Genomic DNA, 22,867 nt, shown 5'->3' on the forward strand with positions numbered 1-22,867 from the left:
CTACATATTAAAATGGGAAAGATTTTCCAAATGGTGTCTCCAAAGACCTAGGGACCCTTTTCAACCGGATGTCCCTCTAGTCTTGGCCTGTGTGTGTGAACTCATCAAAGCAGACCTTTCATACTCTTCAGGGAAAGTGCACCTATCTGCTATCTCTGACTGCGTACCCTTGGACCCTCCTCTACTCTTCAGGTTAGATGCTAAATTGATCTTGAAAGGGGTCTTTCACCTTAGACCACCGAGAAAACCTACCCCACCGCCTTGGAACCTAAGTTATGTCCTGGAAAAACTTACACTGACCCCATTTGAGCCAGCCAGTTCTGCATCCCTGCAGATGTGCACATGGAAAACGGTCTTGCCGGTATTCCTCACCTCAGCAAGAAGGGTGTCAAGAGTTGTGAAACCTGCTCTGGCTCTGGGAGATGGCATGCCCTCATGGCATGCCCTCCCTATACTGTCTTCCACAGACAGGGTGACCCTGCAGACCAACCCCTCCTTCATGCCCAAAGTGGTCAATGAGCTATCATTAAACCAGTCCGTTCACTTACCTACCTTCTTCCCCTCTCCTACAAATGACAGTGAGAGGATCATACATTCCCTAGATGTTCACAGGCTGTTAAGGTTTTACTTGGACAAAATTAAGACCATTAGAAAATCAAATCAATTTTTTGTATCTTTTCATCCCATGGCCCTGGACAAGGCAGTTTACAAACGAACTGTCTGCTTCTGTTACTCCTACCACAGAAAGGACTTGCATCAGGGGGTCAGAGCACACACTACTAGGGAAGTAGCCTCCTACAGGGCCTTCTTCAAGGGTCTAGATACAACTTCCATCCTTGAGGCAGCTACCTGGTCCACTGTACATACCTTTACCAAACATTACAAATTGGACCATATCTCCCAGAGCCAGAGCAGGTTTCACAAGGGCAGTCTTGCACTGGTTTCTGGAATCAGCTACCTATACCTCCACCCTTCCTCCTTCCTAAGCTCTGGTACTCTCCCACAGTAAGAATACTGCAACATGGAAATAGGACATAGAATAGTTGTGTAAAATGTTACCATAACCATATCTGTCCTTCCATGTTGCAGTATTCCTTCCCTCCCTCCCTCCTGACCCCCTGTATTACTCTCAACCTGTCTGTGGGGCTTCACAGAACCTCTACTACACTATGGTCATACTGGGCAGTCAGTGGCATTTCACTGTTCTAGAGGGCATCATTTACCATCACCTAGGCTACTGTTCAAATGGGCAGTCAGTTCTGAGGTCTGTGCATGCAGTGACTTCACATTTAAGGTCCCTGGTTTATGGGCCTACATGTGACGTCCCACACACCAGCAGCAACCAGGCTTAAGCTTTTGTATAGGAGCCAACGTTCAGGTCGCCTGAGGCGGAGGATCCCACAGTAAGAATACTGTAACATGGAAGAGAAGGGCATCTATGGTTATGGTAAGATTCTACACAACTATTCTTTTTTTAATGTTGTGGATGAGCAATCTGGGGAACTATGGATATGTTTGAAGAAAACTATGGTAAAGTGCACCTTTCACTTTGTGTGGGATGTGAGTTAGATGCTTGTTCTTAGGTGATCACTAGATTATCAAGCCTAGGGGGTCTTTTTAAACCTTGCCTTACTTCTTAAATGCATCTGGCAAGTTTTGTTGCCCTAATGTTATTTTAAGGAATATGTGTAGGCTTGAGTATGGGTGGTCAACCATTTACAGGCCGTCTAATAGAGACATAGGTGGCAGACCAGGGATAAATGCCCAATTCGCCATCCACTGGTCCAAGTAAAGCTTGAATTGGGTTAGGGAAGAACTCTGCTTCACATATATGAGAAGCCTGCTCCAGAGAAGCTGTAGTTTCTGAAACTCATACCCGTCCTTTCAGCTTGTCCTTTTTTATGTTTCAGGCAAGATTTAGGTCTCTAGATTGGGTAGTTCTGATATTTGTTTTGCGGATATGCAAGTGGTTCATCTGAGCGGGATCGGGGATCCTTCATAGACCAGGCATAGATTGCCTGTCAGTTTGTAGGAGACTGTGTGCAGGGATAGGTCATTGAGGTGGTCTGTGTAGGACATGTTGCTTAGGCCCTGTATTCCTTTTTACAAGGAACCTCTGTGGACACTCCAGATGTTGCATGTGCCTGATTAGGCATATACCAAAGAGGAGTTGTACTCATTGACTGGACTGATGGGGGCCTAGATGCCACACTCTTGCTTTGTAAGTGACCTAGATTTCATACTCTTACTTGATAAGTTGTGCAGCATAGAATGACTTTCTTACCACCATAGACGCATGATGGTCAAAGGGCAGGTTACTGTATACATGTATTCCCAAATCCCTGAACACTGGTTATATTGTTAGGGGTGTGTTATCAATGTGGTCATTTCCAGGAGTTGCCATCTTCCAAAAGGATGCTGTTACGCATTTTTTGGCACTGAGTTTTAGACTGGGGCTCTGGCACCAGTTATTGGTCTGTATTAGGTCTTCCTGGTGGGTATATGTATGTCTTTTGGGAATTCTGTGATTATGCATAGTTGATAGTCATCTGAAGACTTTGTCAGCCCAACGCTCTTGATGTTGGCCTAGACTTCAGAAAAGGTGATGCCAAAAAGGAGCATCCCCAGCACTGAGCCTTGAGGGACACTGCTAGTGAATTGCCTTTTTGTGGAGGTAGACTTCCCTATCCTAACTTCTTAGGGTCCTATCTTGAGCCATCTGTCTGCCCAGTGGATGAAATTGGAGTTTTTTACCTAATTTTTATGAGTTTGTCTACAATGCCCAAGTGGGGCATTATGCTTTGGGCATGTCAAGGTCACAAATATGCACTGCTGTGCCCTCATCCATTGCTTTGATGACCTTCTTGTCCATCAGGTTGAGTAGGCATGATCTATTGTTGACAAAACTAAACTGGGTTGGATCCATTGTCTGCAGGTTTCTATGTCAGTGTTAATCATTTCCATGGCTTTGTATATGAGACTAGTCAGATTTGAGTCTGTAGTTACTTTTAGGTCCATGGATGACCCACCTTTGTTCTGAGGTATGGCAGCTGGAAGTTCTCCATTTACTTGACACAAATCTCATCTAGAGGCTATGATTAAATAGTGATTCTAGTGGTCCTGGTAGGTTGTGTTTCCTGCTATTAAGGAAACATCTTGGGATATTTTTGGGGCTTCAGTGCAGTCTTCTTGACCTTGGAGAGTGTATTGAGGACCTGTTTCCTAGTGATAGTTGGAGGAATGGTTGTGGATATTTCCTGAGTGGTGCCTGTTCATAATAGGATTCCAATAAGGTTATTCTCAAAAAATGTGATGAAATATACTGTAGAAGGCATGAAAGTTTATTTCATTTGCTTTTTGAATTTTCTTTTATTTAAGATATTTTGACTCCTATAACTGGCAAATGGAAAAATAACTGGGTTAAGCATGTTACATATGAAAATGTGGGCACGACTATGTGCTGTAGAGTGCAAAGCCCTGACTATGGCCTAGATGACCCAGGTTTGAATAGTACTTGGTTGTTGGAAGAACAAGGTTGGGGGAGGGGAGTGGAAATGTGTAGCTAGCACAGGCTTACTTGTTGGCTGCTTTGCCACATGTAGGTGAGTGTTTGCATGTGACAAATTTCAAGCCATTAACCAGTGATTTGGGCTTGGTTTATTTAGCTGTTGATAACTCTCATTAGTATGTGTGTGAATGCACTCGCACTTAGGAAGGGTTTAGTAGATCTCCACAGTGACCTGGACCACTCACATTAGCCTCCCAGGTTGGATTTAGAGCATAATTCGAAACGTTGTCACAGCTTGATTTGTTAGTTGTGAGCTAGGGTGTCAAACATGTCCATGACTGCCTGGAATATAGTCCCCTCTGGTTGGATCCTGCCTTTATGCCAGTTCATACCGGAGTGGTGAGGGGGATGAATGTGTTCAATACAAGCAGAAGTAAGAGGATGATGGTTGGTCTGCATAGAGTCAATAATTGCCTAGAAAAAAATATGTGGGATATAAATAAGGGCAGTACTTGTATTATGTGGAAAGTGGTGATTTGGGGCTTTTTGCCATCATCTGTACAATACAAAGCACCTATTTAATTTCCAAAACAAGTTCTTTACTCTTCTTGACTTGTTTTATAAAGTTTTTGACATTATCGGATGAATAAGATATATGTTTTGACATTAGAGAAGAAAAGGTACCAGTTACTGAATGAAAAAAAAAAACATATAGTGGGTGTGAGACATTTGTTGAATTAGTTTAGTAAGGTGTTATAGTTATTCTTTTTAATATAAAATTTATATTCTTATGCTTGACTTTTATGTTGTGTAAATTTTGTTTTTACATTTAATAAATATTCGTCCATCTTCCTATCCAAGTATGCTCAAAGCCAGACTGATTTGTTCTGTACTGTCTGTCTGTTTTCTCCTGCTGCCTGGTACCAGAGTTCCTGCCTCCCTCTTCTTTTATTAAACCTATTCCCTGCTTCATCTTAATGTAAAAGTATGATACCGGAGCTGTACCCTTCCAACCTAGGTTAGAGTACCTCAACATTGGAAAAGATTATTTAACATTATGGTGATCACTGTATGTAATGGAAGCGTCTGTATATTTTGTGTTTGTAAGATTCTCAGAAATTCCAGAGTACTATTTTTGTTTTAACTATGCTTAACTTTAAGTTGAAACTTTGCCTTTACTTCAGTCATGTACCACATTTGTTTTCCTTTTAATAGGTTTTGAACAAGCCAGAGAACTGCTGTGGGCTTAAAGAAAGTCAGGTACTTTCTTTACTTTGTGACATAGGTATGTAATTTTTAGTCTTTTTTTTTTCTTTGCCTTGCTACAACATCTTTTTTTTTTTCTTTTGAGGTCATTTCTTACTTTTTGTCACAGTACAGTCACTACCATTCTCTAACTTCTTAAGATCATTGCCTGCATTTTGATACTGTGATCTCTCTCATAAATAAACTTCCTTGACAGAGGAGCATGAATGTGCTATGCCTACTGAATGTCCCCATTATGAAATGCTGTTGCAAAGAATAACACTGATAGTAGACATGCCACCTTTTCAACTGTTGAGTCAAGTGTTTGCTGGTCTAGCTCCAGAGCTCTCTTAGGTCAGGAGGAGCCAAGATAGTTGTATCTCTAGTAGTTTGGGGGAAAAGGAGGATTAAATGAGAGAAAATGAAACTGTTTTGGCAGGCAGGTTTCTGTCTTCATCCAAAGGTAATTTGACAGCAGGAGTCTCAAATTGAGCCATTTTTGCTGAAAAATCAGTAAACTTAACAGAACTGTACTGCTTTCAATTAAATTGGACTGATCTAGTAGAGAAGGCTGAGATCTGAACTGGATCCAGCAGTGACTGGCGTCTTAAGATGGGCATCTGGAAAGCATGATATTGCAAAGTGAGAGGCAGCAATAGGAAGACCAACAAAAAAAGTGGAAGAGTTACAGGCAGTTTTTTGTTTTCATTTTATATTCATTAAGCTTGGTGTTAATGAGAGACTGATCATGCCTGCTTGTTTTCATAATTAAAAATCATTAAACTCCATTTGCATCCCTTTCCCATCATTTAAAAATGCTGAAATGAAATATGAAAGTTTATATATTTGTTTAAAACCCTTGGATTGCAACCTCCGTTGCTTACTTTGTGGAGAATTCATGCAATAACGCAGCAAATTAACCCAGGTCAGCCTGTCTTCTACAGTGTTTGGTTCTCTTTACTGTCAGCCTTTGACCTGGAGAATGGAGTCATTTTTTTTTCCTTTGGACACTGACTAGTATGGCATTTCCCTTACTTTCTGTTCTAGAAGGTACTGTTCAAGGCCAGAAATGTCTTGGGACTTGATCCTTGCAGTATAGTTTTGACAAATCTAACTGACATGATGTATTGCCATTTCTCGTTTACTTTGTAAACAGCGGTGTTCATCATATTGTCCATTGTTGCAGTACTGATAAGATTTTGGGTCACCTTCTGCAGAAGGTGTCTAGCCTGACTTCCAAGGCTTTGCACCCTTACCCTCTTGGCTAAGCAGACGCTGTCCATTCTAGATACCAGTATGTAATTGGTATGAGAGAGAGAGAGAGATGCCCACCCCACACTTCAAGGCCTGGATTCTGGAGATTTCAGATGCATAATCCACTGGGGAAGTATTCTTATCTTTTTGACTATAATGTACATGTTTATAGATATATACTGTAGTTTTTGGGTGCAAGGTATAGATGTCAGAAGGTAGTTTCAAAGTGCATTTTATGTAGTTGCTGCTTTTGTTTGAGGTCTAAGCACAACACCTTTAACTGCTCTCACTCTGTGTACTTTAACCAGGAGACCATTAAGTGGAGAGCAAAGACTTTCAAGACTGTCTGAATCAAAGAAGGCTAAACACATTGATTAGTCAAGACTGAAGCTCCAGTAATTATAGATGTTTGAGATGTTCACTTTTGCAACCCCCCCCCCCCGAAGATCGCAGATTGAGACTTTAGAATTGATGCATCAGGGGGGATTTGGTCCACTGTTATCCATTCCGCATCTTCCCTTAGACTCCTTTTTAGATAGGGGTAACCATGGCAGAGGGGGGTCTCTTTAATGGATGCTGACAGAGGCTGAGGCGATCTGTAGAATCAGAGGTTCAAGGGCTTGCCTGTCTGCTGCACTCTTGTTAGACTGTCTGGTCACCTAGAATAATGACTTGCTATTACACAAGAAAACTGGGTTAAGAGCATGATATCCACTGGCTGCATAATTACTTTCATAGCAAACCCAGGCAGTCCTCTCCACCTTTCTGACAGATTTCAAACAGAAGAGCACAGTGGCACAGGAGATTTTCCAGGTCCTTCAGAAAAGAGCCATTCAAGAGTTCTTACCAGTCCAGAAAGGGTCTGGTGTCTATTCCAGATAATTTTTAGCTCCCAAGAAGTCAGAGGAACACAGCTCCATTTTTAGACTTAACAATTTTCTGAAAAAGACAAGGCTCAGGATGGTCACAGTTCAGGTAATCCTTTATTTACAAAAAGGGAATTAGATATGCTCAGTAGATCTTCAGGATGCATACTTGCAGATCAGGATTGCAAAGTCATCCAGGAGTCATTTCACTTCTGCCTCTGAAGCAGTCATTACCAGTTCTGGACATTGCCATTCAGTCTCACTATGCCTCCCCCAGGTTCACCAAATTCATGCTGATAGTAACAATCCATCTGAAAAGCTAAATGTGATCTTCATTTTGTCATACCTTGGTCACTGTCTCCTTGACATGAGAGCAAGAGTCTCTTATTTCAACAAAAGATTGGCTGCTTTGTTTGACTGTTCTTGGGCATCTCTGTAAATCTTACAAATTCCAAGCTGGAGTCCTCTTAAACTCTCATATTGTTAGGATGCCAGCTGGATACAAGAGTAAGAACTGCATCATTTCCAGATAACAAGACTTTGACCTCTTTTGAGGTCTTTCATCTCAAAACTCCCACAAATGACCTCCCCTTCTGCATCACTGAGTTCAAGTCTTTGGTATTGTAGCTGGCATAATCATTCTAGCCCCACATGCAAGATTTTACATGAGGGTGTTACAATGTATGCCTAGCATACAGCGGTCTGTTTCTACACTCCCTCAACAAACCTGCCTGCCTTTTGTCAGCCTGCAAACGTTGTCATGATTGGTGTATGTGTTCACCTGTTGTGACAGTGAAAACCCCCCTTCATTTTTCTCTTTCCATTGGCCATGTCACTATTACCACCTCCTGTCTAGACTGGGGGTTGAATTTTGAGGGAAAATGGCCCAAGGATCGTGGTCTCAGCAAGAGGTCCACCTTCTCATCAATGTCCTGGATACGAGGGTGGTCCTCCTAGTATTGCAGGCTATACAAGACTTTCTTTCCTATGGTGTGATCCAAGTCCACGTGGACATCACTTTGGTTGTGTGGCATATCTAAAAGACATGAGGAACCTGATTACACCTCCTCTGCCAAGGTCATGAGAGTATGGCAATGGGCAATGTCTTCACAGTGCTTTCTAACACCAATGTATATTCCAAGACATATCAGTCTTCTAGTAGACGGGCTCATCTGTTATATCCTGATGTTTCATGAGTAGCTCCTCAACTCATCAGTAGTGTAGTGTTTTTTTTTTTTTTGCTTTTTTTGTCTTGTTTCTAAAGGCATCCTTGCTGTGACCTCTTCTTATCCCTAGTCAAGACCAAGTGCAGCAGCTACTTTGCCCTAATCTGCACACTGTGATGGACATCTTTGTATGCTTTGGCACATCACTGGCCTCCTGGACTCCTTTATGCCTTCCCTCCAATACCTGTTTTGATAAAGTTCTTACATAAAGGTTCTCAGTGCAAGGTCTTTGTTATTCTATTGTTGGCAGCCCGTTAAGGTCTGGAACCCTTTTCAGCCCCTGTTTCATTTGTCTTTCAGTTCTTAGGTACTGTGTTTAATTCTGACTCTTGTTTCTCCACCACCATCAAAGTACAATTGGCAGCCAACTCCAGCTTTCACCATGACCTCATTTCCACTTATTTAGCCTCACAAAAAGTTTTAAAGCCATCCTAAAAGGGACCTTTCTCCTGAGACCACCCATTAAGGAGCCCTCTCCACCATGGTATTTGAACTTTGTGCTGAAGTCCTAGTCTTGGATTTCTTTTGAACCGGTTTGTTCCTGTAACATAAAATGCTTTTCCTGGAAAACCCTGTTTGTGGATGCTATCACTTCAGCCTGGAAAATCTCCAGTTTGCATGTTCTCCCATAGACTCCTTTATTTGGTTTCTCATAAAGATAGTTTCCCCTCAGTACTAATTCCTCCTTTATGCTTAAGGTTGCTTCTGAATCTAACCCAAGTCCGAACATTCACCTTCCATTGTTTTTCCTCAACTCTCCAACCAAGGATAGTATTTACTTAACTCCTTGAATGTTCACAAACAACTGCATTTTTACCTGTATGTTACTAAAGGTTTCTAGAAGGATGACCAACTGTTTCTTGCTCCTCTTTCAAATGTGGCTTTGTTTCAGAAATTACTCTATCCATCATGACTGTCTGATTGCACTGTGCACATTTTTTTTCCATTGAAAGAAAACTTTACTGTCAAAACTTAAGGTGTGTTCTGCTAGGTCTGTAGCTACTTCTGTAGCATATTTTCAGTAATTCATGTACTAATGATAAACATGGTACAGCAATATGGTCAGTAAGTACATAACTTTGTCAACCATTGCAAACTAGATATGATATGATATGAAGGTCTAGATCTTCCTTTGGCTCTACCTTCTTCAATGGTATCCTGTCATGATATCACCCAGCAATATCTAGTAGCTGGGGATTCTATGCCATTTGTCATAGTGGACAAACTGGATAAGTTAAGATTCGGAAGTTGCGTACTTACAATAATACTACATCTTTGTTATCCATAGCCTTGTGCATCTCGACATCCTGCTCACCTTCCCCTATCAAATTGTCTCTTCTGGCTTCTGGACAGACCTGCTAGACCTAAGCCTGAAGCCTTTTCTCTAGTACTACTTCCCATCACCAATATTCCTTGCATCGCACTAGGGGCAAACTCAATCTGAGGACTGTAAAGGGAATCAAGGGCATTGCGGACTAGGGGAGAAGCTCAAACTTTGGATCTTGGATATGCTAGGAGGTTAGATAGTCCCATCGGTTGAAGTAGGAGGCTAGGGGTAATGAAGATATATCATTATGGTAAGAACACAACTTCTGGTTATGCCCAGACAGGAAACGGCCTTTCAACTCAGTGGAGGAATCCAGCATTTTAAGAAAGTTATTCACTACCACTGGTCATCTCCTGCAGTGTCTGTGCCCACTACAGAAAACTTGGCCTCATGGCGTATAGTCAGAGTTCCATCCCTGTGTGCCATGGAGGCATTGTGAACAAAGGTAATAAAGTTGCATGAGTTATTCAGTATTGACAGTGGGTCTTTGAAGGAACTACTATTGTAGAAGTATGAGTAACTTCCACTGTTATTTTACTAAGGTAATGGATTAGTCTTGTGTCGTATGTATTCTTTTAATTATAACACTTCTGTAATTGTGATGTATTCAGAGTGTTAGTTAACAGTCGCCTACCTTCTAGAAGAACTGAAGAATGCATGGGGTATTGATGCTTTTTATGTGGCATGCATCAACTAATGCTGGAAGACCAGCAGCATAACGATCTTTATCCTCATGCAAGGACACTTTTAGCTCAATGGAAATTGGGCTAGTCTGAGACTGATGAAGAGTGGAAGCCCTGTTTATTACAATACTCTTAGTATAATCTCTTCTTTGAACATTTGCTGTTATGGTAAATGCTTCAGAGAACTGTACTGTAACGTGATCTGAAGAACCTCTGCTGTGGGTTGTTCTTCTCTATTGAAATTTTCCAGGATTTAACAGTAGCATTGAGAAAGATCTGCGATACTCTGCACTCTGCCCCTAAAAACAGAGAAAATATAGAGCACCTTTCAACAGTTAAGATCTTTGCAGAGTCGTGGTAAATGATCCAGCTACTGTTTTCCCTTTCATCTGTCCAGTACCAAGAAAAAACAGTATAGGTTTTCTCCCTTCTGATGAAGCCACAATGGTGGACAAATCCGAATCTATATTATGTATATCTTTCAACATGACAAACTGTTCTAACAGCTGCCTAAGTGGTATGACTCATTGTTGCACCCCTGCTTCAGAACAGGTGGAGGATACTGCTTGGGCATATTCAATTCATATACTAAGAATAAGCTCTCCAGCCATTGCAGATGAGTTGAGCTTGTTTTGGTAGCGTTGTTGCCTCACAGTAAGACGCTGTTTGGTTCGATTCTCAGCTAGAGCGTCTTCTGCGTGGCGACATGCGTGAATGGGTGTACCTTCGTTGAAGGTTGTGCGTCAGGGCTGGTAACTCGGCATGTACAAATCAACTACCGATCATTAGCAGACTGGAGTTCCGCTGTGGCGACCCCTAACTGGGAAAAGCCAAAAGAAACAACAAGGCCTGTGATATCCTGCATGCTGTAGTAAGGTGTGGGACTACAGCCATTGCAGTAAAGTGAAATAATTGGCTCAGGACTCTGCTGATCCTAGAACATGTCAAAGCTGAGATTTGTTACCCCCATTAGCACTGATCATTTCTTTTTAGCAGTATACAAAGATTTACTAATCTGGAAGAGAAGGGAAGAATGACAACAGCAGTGCAGATGTTTCACACTGCTGCCCCTCAGTATTCTAGAAATTTTCCAAGAAACAGAAGAGCCTTCTTTAGAAGTGGCAGGGAACCCAGCAGCAAAAGCAAGACACAAAGCAGCAGTATCAAACCTTGTAGAAAATTATTCTGATGTTTCTCACAGACATTAGTGCAGCAGTGCAATTCCATATCCGTGGAGAAATTGGCAGAGACTGACATTCCCACTTCTAATTTGACTTCTAGAGGTTTTGAGAGCATTGTTATGTGATCCTGGCTTTTTCTTTGCCCAGCTATTTGCCCACAATACATCTTAAAAGAAGGAGCCTGTTACTCATTCAGTTCTTTGTTGCTTTAAGGAGCGCTGTGTCACCAGTCCATACTGTTCATTAGACCAGAAAATTGTTACACTAAGTGGGCCTGAGGAAGGCAGATTCTGCCTAAGGGTTTACACTGTGATTGTCTCTTGCTCAGGCAAGGAGCAGTAGGTGTCCACCTGTGATCATTGCCACTTTTAGAAAAAATATGACTTTGGCAAGTAGGGACAGAAATCTTAAGGTGTTCTTGGATCAAAAGAAATTAGGGGCCTTAGTTCAGTCCATCTGTTCCCCCCAGAAAGCTTTTTGCCAGTGTTATTCAGTGTGGAAAGATGTGGAAAGTCGAGTGTCTGAAGGGAAAAGAATCAGTTTGGCAAGGGGCTGTAGATGTTCATGTTGAGACTTTACCTAGTTGGGAGGGTGGCCTAATGGTTAAGGTGTTTGCCTTACAAACACAAGGTGCAGGGTTGGAGTCTCACAAGGGATAATTGGCTAGGCTTAAAATGGTTTGCAAGGGCAGTTAGCTTAGTATTAACCTATGAACCCAATGTTCCCCAATCCTGCTTCCTGCAACATTGGAAGCTCTATATGTCCTGCTCCTGTAGTGTCAGAAATATGATTTATATTTTGATTGCTGTTTTACATTGCTATGAGGGATTTATTGAGACAGCCAGGCCAAATGCCATTCTTTTAGATGCCAGTGGAGAATATCCATCCCTGAAGGTTTTGTTTAGCTCGTTAGAGCTGCGTTTATCATTGGATATTCTTGCATTTCTCAGACACCATGATTAAGAGGGCCTTTTCAATAAATGCACTAGACTGCACACCATCAGGAAAGTAGGCTTGATTACTAAGAATCAAGCATCTGCCTTTAGGATAACACTACATATTACCTTTGATTATAGAAAATTTGCTGAGGTGCATGTCCTAGCTTAGGAGAGGATTAACCCTCAGTATTATGCACAACATTTTGTGTCAAAAGTACTCTTCACTCTTAGATACATAGGTTCATGGGTAGGTACTAGGCTATCAGCCCAAGTGCCTAAGTAAGCCTAACCAACAAGGTTCTCTTGTTTATGCCACCCAAGAAAGTTATTTCCTGTGCCCCTGTCGAGCAGAGACACTGGAGTAATCCCCGGGGTGAATTTCTTATTTCGCATCCACTGTCAAGTTTTTTCTTGTAGAGTGCTAATGATGAACTTTGATATAGAGGGGTAGCTTTTTCCAGAGTATGGAAAGTCTCTGGGACAGGAATCTATCCCTCCAGCATGTTCTGTTTATTGTGGTGACAAGGTTTAGGTCTCTAGAGCGTGTAGCTTGGAGGGATTGGGATTTCTTTAGGTGGAGCATGTCCAACAGCTCTGGGTTTGACATAGCTTTGTATGTTAGGCAGAGATCACCTCAGAGTAGGCAATATGCTACGAAGTAAAGCTGGAGTTTTTTGAGAAAGTCAGCGTAGGGCACCTGTTTGAGGCCGGTAATCCTCTTTGTGAGGTACTTCTGCGGCCTTTCCAGCTGTTGTAGATGTCTTGTGAGGTACATTCCAAAAGGGCCATTGTACTCTATAATGGGTCTAATGAGTGACGAGTAGAGGGGAAAAAATGACCTCTTTTTTTCCTGGATGAGAACTCTTTCATGATGAGGTGTGCCACATAGAATTTCCTGACGACTGTGGTGATGTAATTATCAAAAGAGAGACTACTGTCCACCTGGGTCCCAAATTCTCATCACATTTTTGGTGTTAAGTAGACTGCAGCCTATGTGGTAGTTCATGGGTATAGAGTTTTTACCAAAGGGGATGACAATGCACTTTTTGGCATTCTGCTTGAGGCCATGGCTCTGACACCAGGCATCTGTCTCAGTGAGGCCCTTCTGCAGTTTGTCCACATCGTTTGGGGACTTCACTATGGCTCCCAGTTTGCAGTCATCTGCAAACTACATTAGCCAGAGTCCTTCTGTGTTAGCTTGTACTTCAGAGAAGTAGATACCAAACAGGAGAAGACCCAGGACTGAACCATGTGGTACTCCACTTGTCACTGGTTTGAAGTTGGATTTGGGAGTCTGCAACTTTTAGTGTGGGTTCTGTCAGTGAGCCAGTTGGCAACCCATCTTGTGATATAGTGATTTATACCTAATTTAGTGATTTTATCCAGAATTCCAAAATAGGGGATGGTTTGGAAAGCTTTGGCGAGGTCAAGATAGGCTGTGTGAACCACCTTGCCCTCGTTTACTGCTTTGGTGACTGCTTCAAAGAAGTCACTCAGATTCAGGAGACATGATCTGCTTTTCACAAACCTGAACTGGGTGGGGGTCCAGAGTTTGGAGTTTACCAGTGTCTTTGTTTACAAGTTCCATGATGATACGTTCCATGGCCTTGCAGACCAGGCTCATCAGGCTAATAGGGCAATAGTTCCCGGGGTCTGTGGTGGCTTCCCTTTTGTGGAGTGGGATAACTGTTGCTGTGCACCTTTCAGTGGACACAAAGCCTGATGTGAGGCTATGATTGAATATGGTACTTAGGTGAGGAGCCAGTTTGTTCTGAAGTTCATGTAAGACTCCGCCTGGGATGTTGTCCGGTCCCATGGATGCTGTGTTCTTGGCTTTAGAGAGTGCAGTTTTTACCTGCGTAGTTGTGATTACAGGGACTGTGCATTCTTCCGGTATAGATATCTGCCCTTTAGGGGGTGAGAGGGGGTAAAGTTATCACTGAACCTATCTGCCAGGATGTTGGCAATATCAGTTGGTTCTGTAATTTTCGTGCCATTGTGCTGTAACTCAGAGCAGATATGGGTGTTGCCATTGAGATTCTTGACATAGCTATAGAATGTTTTGTGGTTGTCCTTAGAATCAGTGGCAATTTTGTTTTCGTAACTAGCTTTGGAGGATTTTATGAGGGATCTCGGCTTCTTACTGAGGCTGACCAGGGAGCCCCTCCACTCATGGGATTTTACTCTCTTTTGCAACAATTTCTTCCTTCTGTTGTAGAGTTTCTTTATCGCAGGGACCACCAGATTGGCTTCCTTTTTTTGGAGGATAGCGTCTTGGTTCTGTTAGAGATAGCACGATCCATGCACTCGTGTAAGTGCTTATAGAGTGCATTTGTGTAGGATTCAGCACTCGTAACTGTATTGTCCATCTGTATGGGTGTCATGAAGTTCGCCACTTCTGTCTTAAGAAGCATGAAGATGGCTTTGGAGAAATTTTTGTACAGTGGTTTCCTTAATGGGGGGTGGGGGTGGGATGTGGATATCTAGGGTGATTAGCTTATGGTCTGATCTGACCAACGAGGAGTTGACCTCAGGTGTGGAACACCAGTCACTCATGTTGGTAATGACTAGGTCTAGGATATTGATGCCCCTAGTGAGGGTGTGGATAAGTTGATCCAGGGGAATGGAATTTATGAATCCCAGAAAGCATTGAGCAAAGGAGTTTGTACATGAGTCATTTTCCCAGTTAATGGTGGGGTAGTCGAAATCGCCCATTATTAGGGTGTTTGGTTGAACCCTAATATTTTCCAGTATAGCAAGAAAAGAGGAATGGGAATCCTGGGGCATGGTGGGGGATCTGTAACAAGCTACAAGTTGGATTGCAGTTTTGCCCAGAGTTAGTTGCACTTGGATAATCTCTGATGCATTATGCTGAGCAACTAGCCTGGAGATGTGGATATCCTTAATGAATATGGACACACCTCCACCTTTAGTGTTCCGGTCCAGGTTAGATGGCCGAATGTTGAGGTATGAATTATAGCCTGGTAATGCAGGGGTGCTGTCTGGAGCCTTTTACCAGGTCTTAGTCGCTGCACAGATAATGATGTTATCCATTTTAAGGAGTGCCTGAAGTGACTGCATTTTGAGGTTTAGGCTTCTAACATTGAGTAGCATTACCCTCAGTTTTTGCTTGCCTGTACCTGTTACGGTGGTAAATTTGTCATTTGAACCTTGCCTAAAAAAGGCACTATAGGGACTGCAAGAGCCTTCGCCAGTATCTGGAATCCCAGGGCCGACAGGTGCAGGCCAACTCTGGCAAAGCATTGTGGTCTGTCGACCATGTTGTCCCAGGCAGACAGATACTGGATCCCCTTAGAATGACACCAGAAGCTTAGCCAATTGTTGAAGTCAATCATTTTGTCCTTGTACTGTGGTATCATTCTCAGCAATGGCAGGATGCTACTCAGGGCTAGGGTCATACCTGCCTGGGCTACAAGATCGGAGAGCTTTTCCATGTCTCTTTTCATGTAGTCATGTAGTCCAGGGAGGTACGTCTCAGGTCGTTCACACCAACATGGACAATGACAGACTCATTTGTACTTGTTGTGAAGTGACCTGAGTGTGTGGGTTATGTGGCGGATCCTGGCACCTGACAGGAAGCTGACAGTAACCTTCTCCTTGTTTAGCCTGGTAAGTGGGACATCAGTGTGCCTGATTATAGAGTCACCTATGACTAGTGTGTTGGGTAAGTTGTTTTGCCTTATGGGCTGTGGTTGAGTGCCACACTGAGTTTGTGGGGTTTGTGTAATGTGGGTTGTGTTGAGGGGTGGAAGTTGCTTGCGTTTCTGCTTTGGAGGTTTCTGTTGCTTGTGCAGATTATTATTGAGAGCCTTTGCAAATGTTTTTGTGTTTCTATGTGTGGATTTTGGTGCTGTAGGTTTAGTGGGACTATGCGAGTGTGGTGTGGTGCATGTGTTTACCTTCTCCTTTTGACTTTCAAGTTCAGTCTTGGTTGGAGAGTGCTTTGCCTCCAGTTTGGCTAGATAAGTGCATCACTCACAGGTTGTAGTGTTGTGTGGTAGGAGGAGAGGGTTGTCTGTGTACATGAGGCAATTGCTACATTGCCCCAAGATGCCCAGATTCATCAGGTAGACAGGAGAAAACACAGGGAGCTGACCCTTGGATATGCCTAAATAAAAAAGCTATTTTCCTCTAGACAAGTGAGGAAAGTAAGTACAAAAACTGTTTTCCTCTAGGCAAATGAGGAAGGTTAAGTGCTGTAGTAATTTGTAGCTTATTTAGTGCTTACAACAAGTTTTGAACAAGTGCTGAGCTCGAAGAAACAGTGCTAAAACTAAGGAACTGGCTAGTTCTAAGGGAAAAATTGAAGAACAGACTTTATGGTGCCGGGCATACTTTAAGCCTAGCTAAGCAGCACTGCGCGAGGCGCAAACTCGCACAAACATGGGTACCTCTCCTCTTGTGACGTGCTGCTCAATGCTTACCACTCTCACTGATAAGCAGAAAGACTTCCGTCTACCACAAGAAGGTCTGGACAATTCAGGAAACACAAAATAAAGTCCTGAAACCAGCAAATCTGGGATCCGGACTATTCTAGTATTTTTTTTTTTTTTTTTTTTGTGAAATCAAACAGAAAAATGCAATTTAACAGTAAATATGTACAGAAATGGCTATCGCACTTGAGTGTGAAGCCTGCAGCAGTAAATGCAGTTTAAATTATTAAATTTAAGCTGAAATCAAAGTGCGCACACAGTAAAACGATTTAACAGTAAAATGCAGCAGAAATAACAGAACCACAGTAAAAACGGCAGTAAACAAAAATAGTCAAGAAAAAGCCAAAAAGATATTTAGAATCCGCAAAAGGTCTCTCCTTCTCATTTCTGGTGCTGTAGTAGTCTGCAGAACACCCAAACTGGATCCGCCAAGCTAAAACAAGTGCAAATCCGCACAAACATGGGTTTTTAACTCATAGGTTCATAGGTTTGGTTCATAGGTAGGTACTAGGCTATTGGCCCAAGGGCCTACGTAAGCCTAGCCAACAAGGTCCTCTGGCTTACGCCACCCAAGAAAGTTATTTTCCTGTGCCACTGTCGAGCAGAGACACAGAAGTGATCCCCAGGGTGCATTTCCTATTTCCCATCCACTCATCAAGCTTTTTCTTGAAGAGTGCTAATGAAGAACTTCGCTTGACATAGATGGGTAGCCTGTTCCAGAGTATGGGAAGTCTCTGGGACAGGAATCTATCCTTCCGGCATGTCCTGATTATTGTGGTGACAAGGTTTAGGTCCCTACAGCATGTAGCTCTGAGGGATTGGGATTTCTTTAGGTGTAGCATGTCCAACAGCTCTAGGTTTGACATAGATTTATATGTTAAGCAGAGATCACCTCAGAGTAGGCGATATGCTACGGAGTAAAGCTGGAGTTTTTGAGGCGGTCAGTATAGGGCATTTGAGGCCAGTAATCCTCTAAAAAAGGCACTATAGGGGCAGAAAGAGCCTTGGCCAGTATCTGGAATCCCAGGGGCGACAGGTGCAGGCCATCTGTGGCAAAGCATTGTGGTCTGTCGACCATGTCATCCCAAACAGACAGATACTGGATCCCCTTAGAATGACACCAAAAGCTTATCCAATTGTTGAAGTCAATCATTTTGTCCTTGTACTGCGGTATCATTCGGGGCGATGGCAGAATGCTACTTAGGGCTAGGGTCATACCTGCCTGGGCTACAAGATCGGAGAGCTCTTCCATGTCTCTTTTCATGTAGTCCAGGGAGGTACGTCTCAGGTCATTCACACCAACCTGGACAATGACAGAGTCATATTTGTACTTGTTGTGGAGTGACCTGAGTGCGTGGGTTATGTGGCGGATCCTGGCACCTGACAGGCAGCTGACAGTAACCTTCTCCTGGTTTAGCCTGGTGCGTGGGACATCAGTGTGCCTGACTATAAAGTCACCTGTGACTGGTGTGTTGGGTATGTTGTTTTGCCTTATTGGCTGTGGTTGAGTGGCACACTGAGTCTGTGGGCTATGTGTCATTTGGTTTGTGTTGGGGGGTGGTGGTTGCTTGCATTTCTGCTTTGGAGGTCTCTGTTGCTTAGACAGATTATTATTGAGAGCCTCTGCGAATGTTTTTGTGTTACTATGTGTGGATTTTGGTGGTGTAGAATTAGTGAGACTATGTGAAGAGTGTGGTGCAAATGTTTACCTTCTCCCCATGACTGTTAAGTTCCGTCTTGGTTGGAGAGAGCTTTACATCCAGTTTGGCTAGATAAGTGCATCTCTCACAGGTTGTAGTGTTGGGTGGTTGAAGGAGAGGGTTGTGTGTGTACATGAGGCAATTTCTACATTGCCTCAAGATGCCCAGATGCAGCAGATAGACAGGAGAGAACACTGGGAGCTGATCCTTGGACATGCCTGAATAAAAAAAAAAAAACTATTTTCCTCTAGATAAGTGAGGAAAGTGAGTACAATAGCTGTTTTTCTCTAAGCAAGTGAGAAAAGTAAGTACAAAAACTGTTTTCCTCTAGGTAATGAGGAAGATAGAGTGCTATAGTAATTAGTAGCTTACTTAGTGCTTACAAGTTCTAAACAAGTGCTGAGCATGAATAAGTAAATTTAAGTGCTAAAACTAAGAATCCGTATCTGAACTAGACGAATTACAGGACAGAAACAAGTGCAAATGCAGGCTTTCAAATCAGAAAGTTGGGAGAGCTGGAAGAGATTGGCCAAACGGCCAATAACTACAATTTCTGGGCCAGAACCACTCCTTATGTGGTAGACAGGTTACCTAGTGCTTACCACTCCCACTGATAAGCTAGAAGGCTTCCCGCCAACACAGAAAGGCTTTGGGGGCTCAGAAACTTGCATGCAGTCCTGGATACAGCAAATATGTATCTGGAACACTCATTACAGGAAAGGTAGGAAACAGGCTTACAGTTTTTTTTTTTTTGTTTTGTTTTTTTTACAGAAAAGTAGCAAAAACAGTAATAAAAACACTTCACATGCAGTGCAAGCTAGCACACTTGAGTATGTAGCAATATTAGACCAAACATAGTTTAAAAAATGCAATTAAATTAAAAAGGACTAAAAGCAAGTGCAGAAAGAGTTTATTAGGTAGAATGTGGTAAAGAGATGGGACTGGGGGAGTGTCCCAGATCAAATCTACAGTGGGGTGGGCAACTGCAAAAGCCACCAAATTTAAACAACAAAACAGTTTCAACAGAGATCTAAGCAACAACTAACAGTACAAACACTAAAACCAAAAAATATATACTCAGCTCTGTATCTTTGCAGATCAGTCTCTCAGAACAGGGAGACAACTGTTTCAACAGAAATCTAAGCAACAATTAAACTCTATAACCAAAAAAATATACTCAGCTCTGTATATTTGCAGATAGTCTGTAAGGTAGTCTCTCAGAACACAGGTTCCAGCAGTTAAATGCAGGCTCTTATTAACAGGTCAAATTTTATGCAAGTTTGCAAGTTCATTATTCTAAAATTGCTGCAGTCATCCTTGGCTATGTGTTAAGTGTTTTGATCTTGGACATACTGGATTAAATAATGAGTGTCAGCAGAGGTGCAAATTGCCATAATCAAGTTGATGAGGTGCTAACTGCATTGGTTTCTGGTTTGGTAGTGACGGGCTTAAATGTTAAGCTGTTTAAAAATTCTTATTCATGTCAATGTATTTATGTATGTCAATGTGTTAACCAGTGTAATCTATTCATGCAATCATCACATAGTAATAAATTCAGGCATTGTTTAGGTGCATCCTGTGGAGAGACAAGGCTTGGCTTAATTGTTTGGGGGTAGGTATGCTCTTTTATGAAATGATATGTGTCACTTTCTATAGAATTCAGCTCAGTTGTGGAACTCGGTCATAATGGAAGGTTGAACAAGAGGTTAGTGTAGCATTTTTTATAAATTAATACTTTTATAAGAATTTTACTTTTTGTGATTGGTGGCATTGGGACTATACATGACTGTCGTGATTTGCCATAGGCGACTTGAATTTTGCAGTAAGTTTTATAGATAATGGCTATATTTTGATGTTTAAGTATTGTGTAGATTTTGTGCAAAACATTTGGATAAGCAGTCAGCTTTGTAGGAGATGGCTGCTAGAAGAATTAATGGGACTTGTTTAGACTGCACACTTGGACATTACAGGTAAATTAACATTTTTATGTTTGGCAAATTCTGATTTAAACTGTGTATTATCATCATGGGAAGTTACTAGACTATTGCCTTGAGGCCCTTACAAGCCTAACCAATAATTTAGCCCACGTTCCATCAAGTCAGCACCCGATACCACTGGTGGAATCCCAGGGGTGTATTTTTTGTTCCCCATCCAGTTATCCAGGTTGCTCTTAAAAAGGTGAATGAAGTACTCTGCTTGATGTGGACCGGAAGTCTATTACACAGAAGGGGAGTCTCTGGGACACATATTTGTCCCACTAACAAGTCCTACTGATGTCACAGACCAGGTTGAGGTCACTTGTGCAGGTTACTCGAGTGGACCTTGACTTGTGGATATGCAGCAGTCCCATCAAGGTGGGGTATGAGTTTGCTTTGTATGCCAGACACAGGTCACCTGTGAGGAATCTGTAGGAGACTGGGTAGAGGGACAAGGCCTTTAGCCAATCTGTGTATGGTAGATGTTTGAGGCCCTGGATTCTCCTGGTGAGGAACCTCTGTGGTCTTTCCAGCTGCTTCATGTGGTTTGTGAGGTACATGCCAAAAGGGGCATTGTACTCGATAATGAGTCTTATAAGGGAAGAATGCAGGGATGTTATGACCAACTTGTCCCTGGATGAGCTACCCTTAGTAATGAGGTGGGCCAGGTAGAAAGCTTTCAGTGCAATGGAAGCAATATGGTGGTCAAAGGTCAGTTTGCTATCCACCTGGGTGCCCAAGTCCTGCACAACTGACTGAGTACTTAGGACCTTGTTTTTAATGTGATAATTTGTGGAGACATCACTCTCCCCAAAGGGGGTGACAGTGCATTTTTTGGCATTCAGTTTGAGGCCATGTTTCTAGTACCAGTCATTTGTTTGGGTGAGACCTTCTTGGAGGATGTCCACATCACTAGGGAATTGATGACAGTGCCCAGCTTGCAGTCATCTGCAAACTTGGTCAATCAAAGCCCACTGGTTTTGGCCTGCACCTCAGAAAAGTATATCCCAAACAACAAAGGGCCCCAAGACCGATCCGTGAGGTACACTGCTCATTACGGGTTGACTGCTTGAGGTGGCTTCCCCTATTTTGACTAGGTGGTTTCTAGCAGTGATCCAGTTTGCTACCCATCTGGTGACATATGGACTGATGCCTAGTTGAGAGAGTTTATCTATTATACCCGAGTAGGGAATAGTATCGAAGGCTTTGGCCATGTCAAGACAGGTGGTGTGCAGAGTCTTCCCCTCATTCATGGCTTTGGTGACTGTCTCAAAGAAGTCAACCAGATTTAACAGGCATGACCTTCCCTTGATGAAACCAAACTGTTTGGGGTTGAGTGTTTGGAGGTTGCCAATGTCTTTGCTAATGAAGTCTATGATGGTCTGCTCCATGGCCTTGCAGATCAGGCTAGTTAGGCTGATGGGTCTATAATTTCCTGGATCAGTGGATGCTCCACCTTTGTTGAAGAGATGATAGTGGCTGTCCTCCACTCAGCTGGGATGAAGCTTGTACTTAGTCTTTGGTTGAATAGGGTGCCTAATGGTGCTGCAAGTTCCTGTAGGATGCAGCCTGTGATGCTATCAGGTCCTATGGAGGCTGTATGTTTTGCCTTTGAGAGGTCAGTGATGACGTGCTTCCTAGAGATAAGGGTGGGGCAGATGCTGGGCATGTCCTGATTTATTGATGGGAGGTACAGAAGGGTGAAGTTTTCACTAAACCTGTCTGCCAGCAGGTGGGCTATATCTATGGCGTTTGTGTATGTGGTGTCCTTGACCACCACTTCTGAGCAGATCTGGGTGCTTTCCTTGAGATTGTCAACATGTGAAGAAAGCCTTGTGACTGTCTTTAGTAGATGTGGCCAGTTTGGAATTGAAGTTTGCTTTGGAGGATTTCCCTAGTGCTCTTATTTGTTTCTTCAGGCTAAGGAGAGATGGCTTCCAATTAGGCGCCTGCTCCTTCTTGGTTCTTAACAGCAGTCTTTTTTCCTTTTATTATAGAGTTTAATTATTGCAGATGTCCACCAGATAGGTTTACTCTTCCTTGAGGAGGAGGATTTTGTCCTTTTGAGTATTCCTGATTCCATGCAGCAATATAAATGCTCATATAGTACTTTGGTGTAGGTTTGGACATATGTGCCAGTTCCTGTGGAGGGGGAGGGGGCTGTGAAGCTGCTTATACCTTCCCTCAGGAGGTTGTAATCCGCTTTAGAGAAGTTTTTTTGTTTGACCCTAGCTAGAGGGGGTTGGGAGAGATGGTGACTTCATAAGTGGCACTGTAGGGATGCTGCAGTGGTTACTCACGTTGGTTAATACCAAGTCCAAGATATTTTCATCTCTTGTTGAGGTGTTGACCAACTGGTCCAAGGTGTTTGCATTGATGAAATCAAGTAATCTCTGGGCATTTGTGTTTTGGCATGAGTAGTTCTTCCAATCTATGGCTGGATGGTTAAAGTCACCAAGGATCAGGGTAAGGGGTTGAATCTTGATAGATCTGAAGAGTTTCAGATAGG

The 22,867-nt window shown here is 42.7% G+C and overlaps 1 protein-coding gene across 3 annotated transcripts in view; it reads left to right on the plus strand.

Annotated features, from left to right (window-relative positions):
* CHUK (component of inhibitor of nuclear factor kappa B kinase complex) overlaps nucleotides 1-22,867 on the plus strand; it is a 1,226,492-nt gene that overhangs the window by 201,771 nt on the left and 1,001,854 nt on the right. For all 3 annotated transcript variants that reach the window (XM_044056797.1, XM_044056796.1, XM_044056798.1), the window contains exon 5: nucleotides 4,724-4,793. In XM_044056797.1, coding sequence (XP_043912732.1) covers nucleotides 4,724-4,793 — 70 coding nt within the window. The remainder of the gene's footprint in view (nucleotides 1-4,723; nucleotides 4,794-22,867) is intronic.

Source organism: Protopterus annectens, chromosome 14.part0, assembly GCF_019279795.1.
Source record: "Protopterus annectens isolate FY-2018-M chromosome 14.part0, PAN1.0, whole genome shotgun sequence".
Classification (NCBI taxonomy): Eukaryota; Metazoa; Chordata; order Ceratodontiformes; family Protopteridae; genus Protopterus; species Protopterus annectens.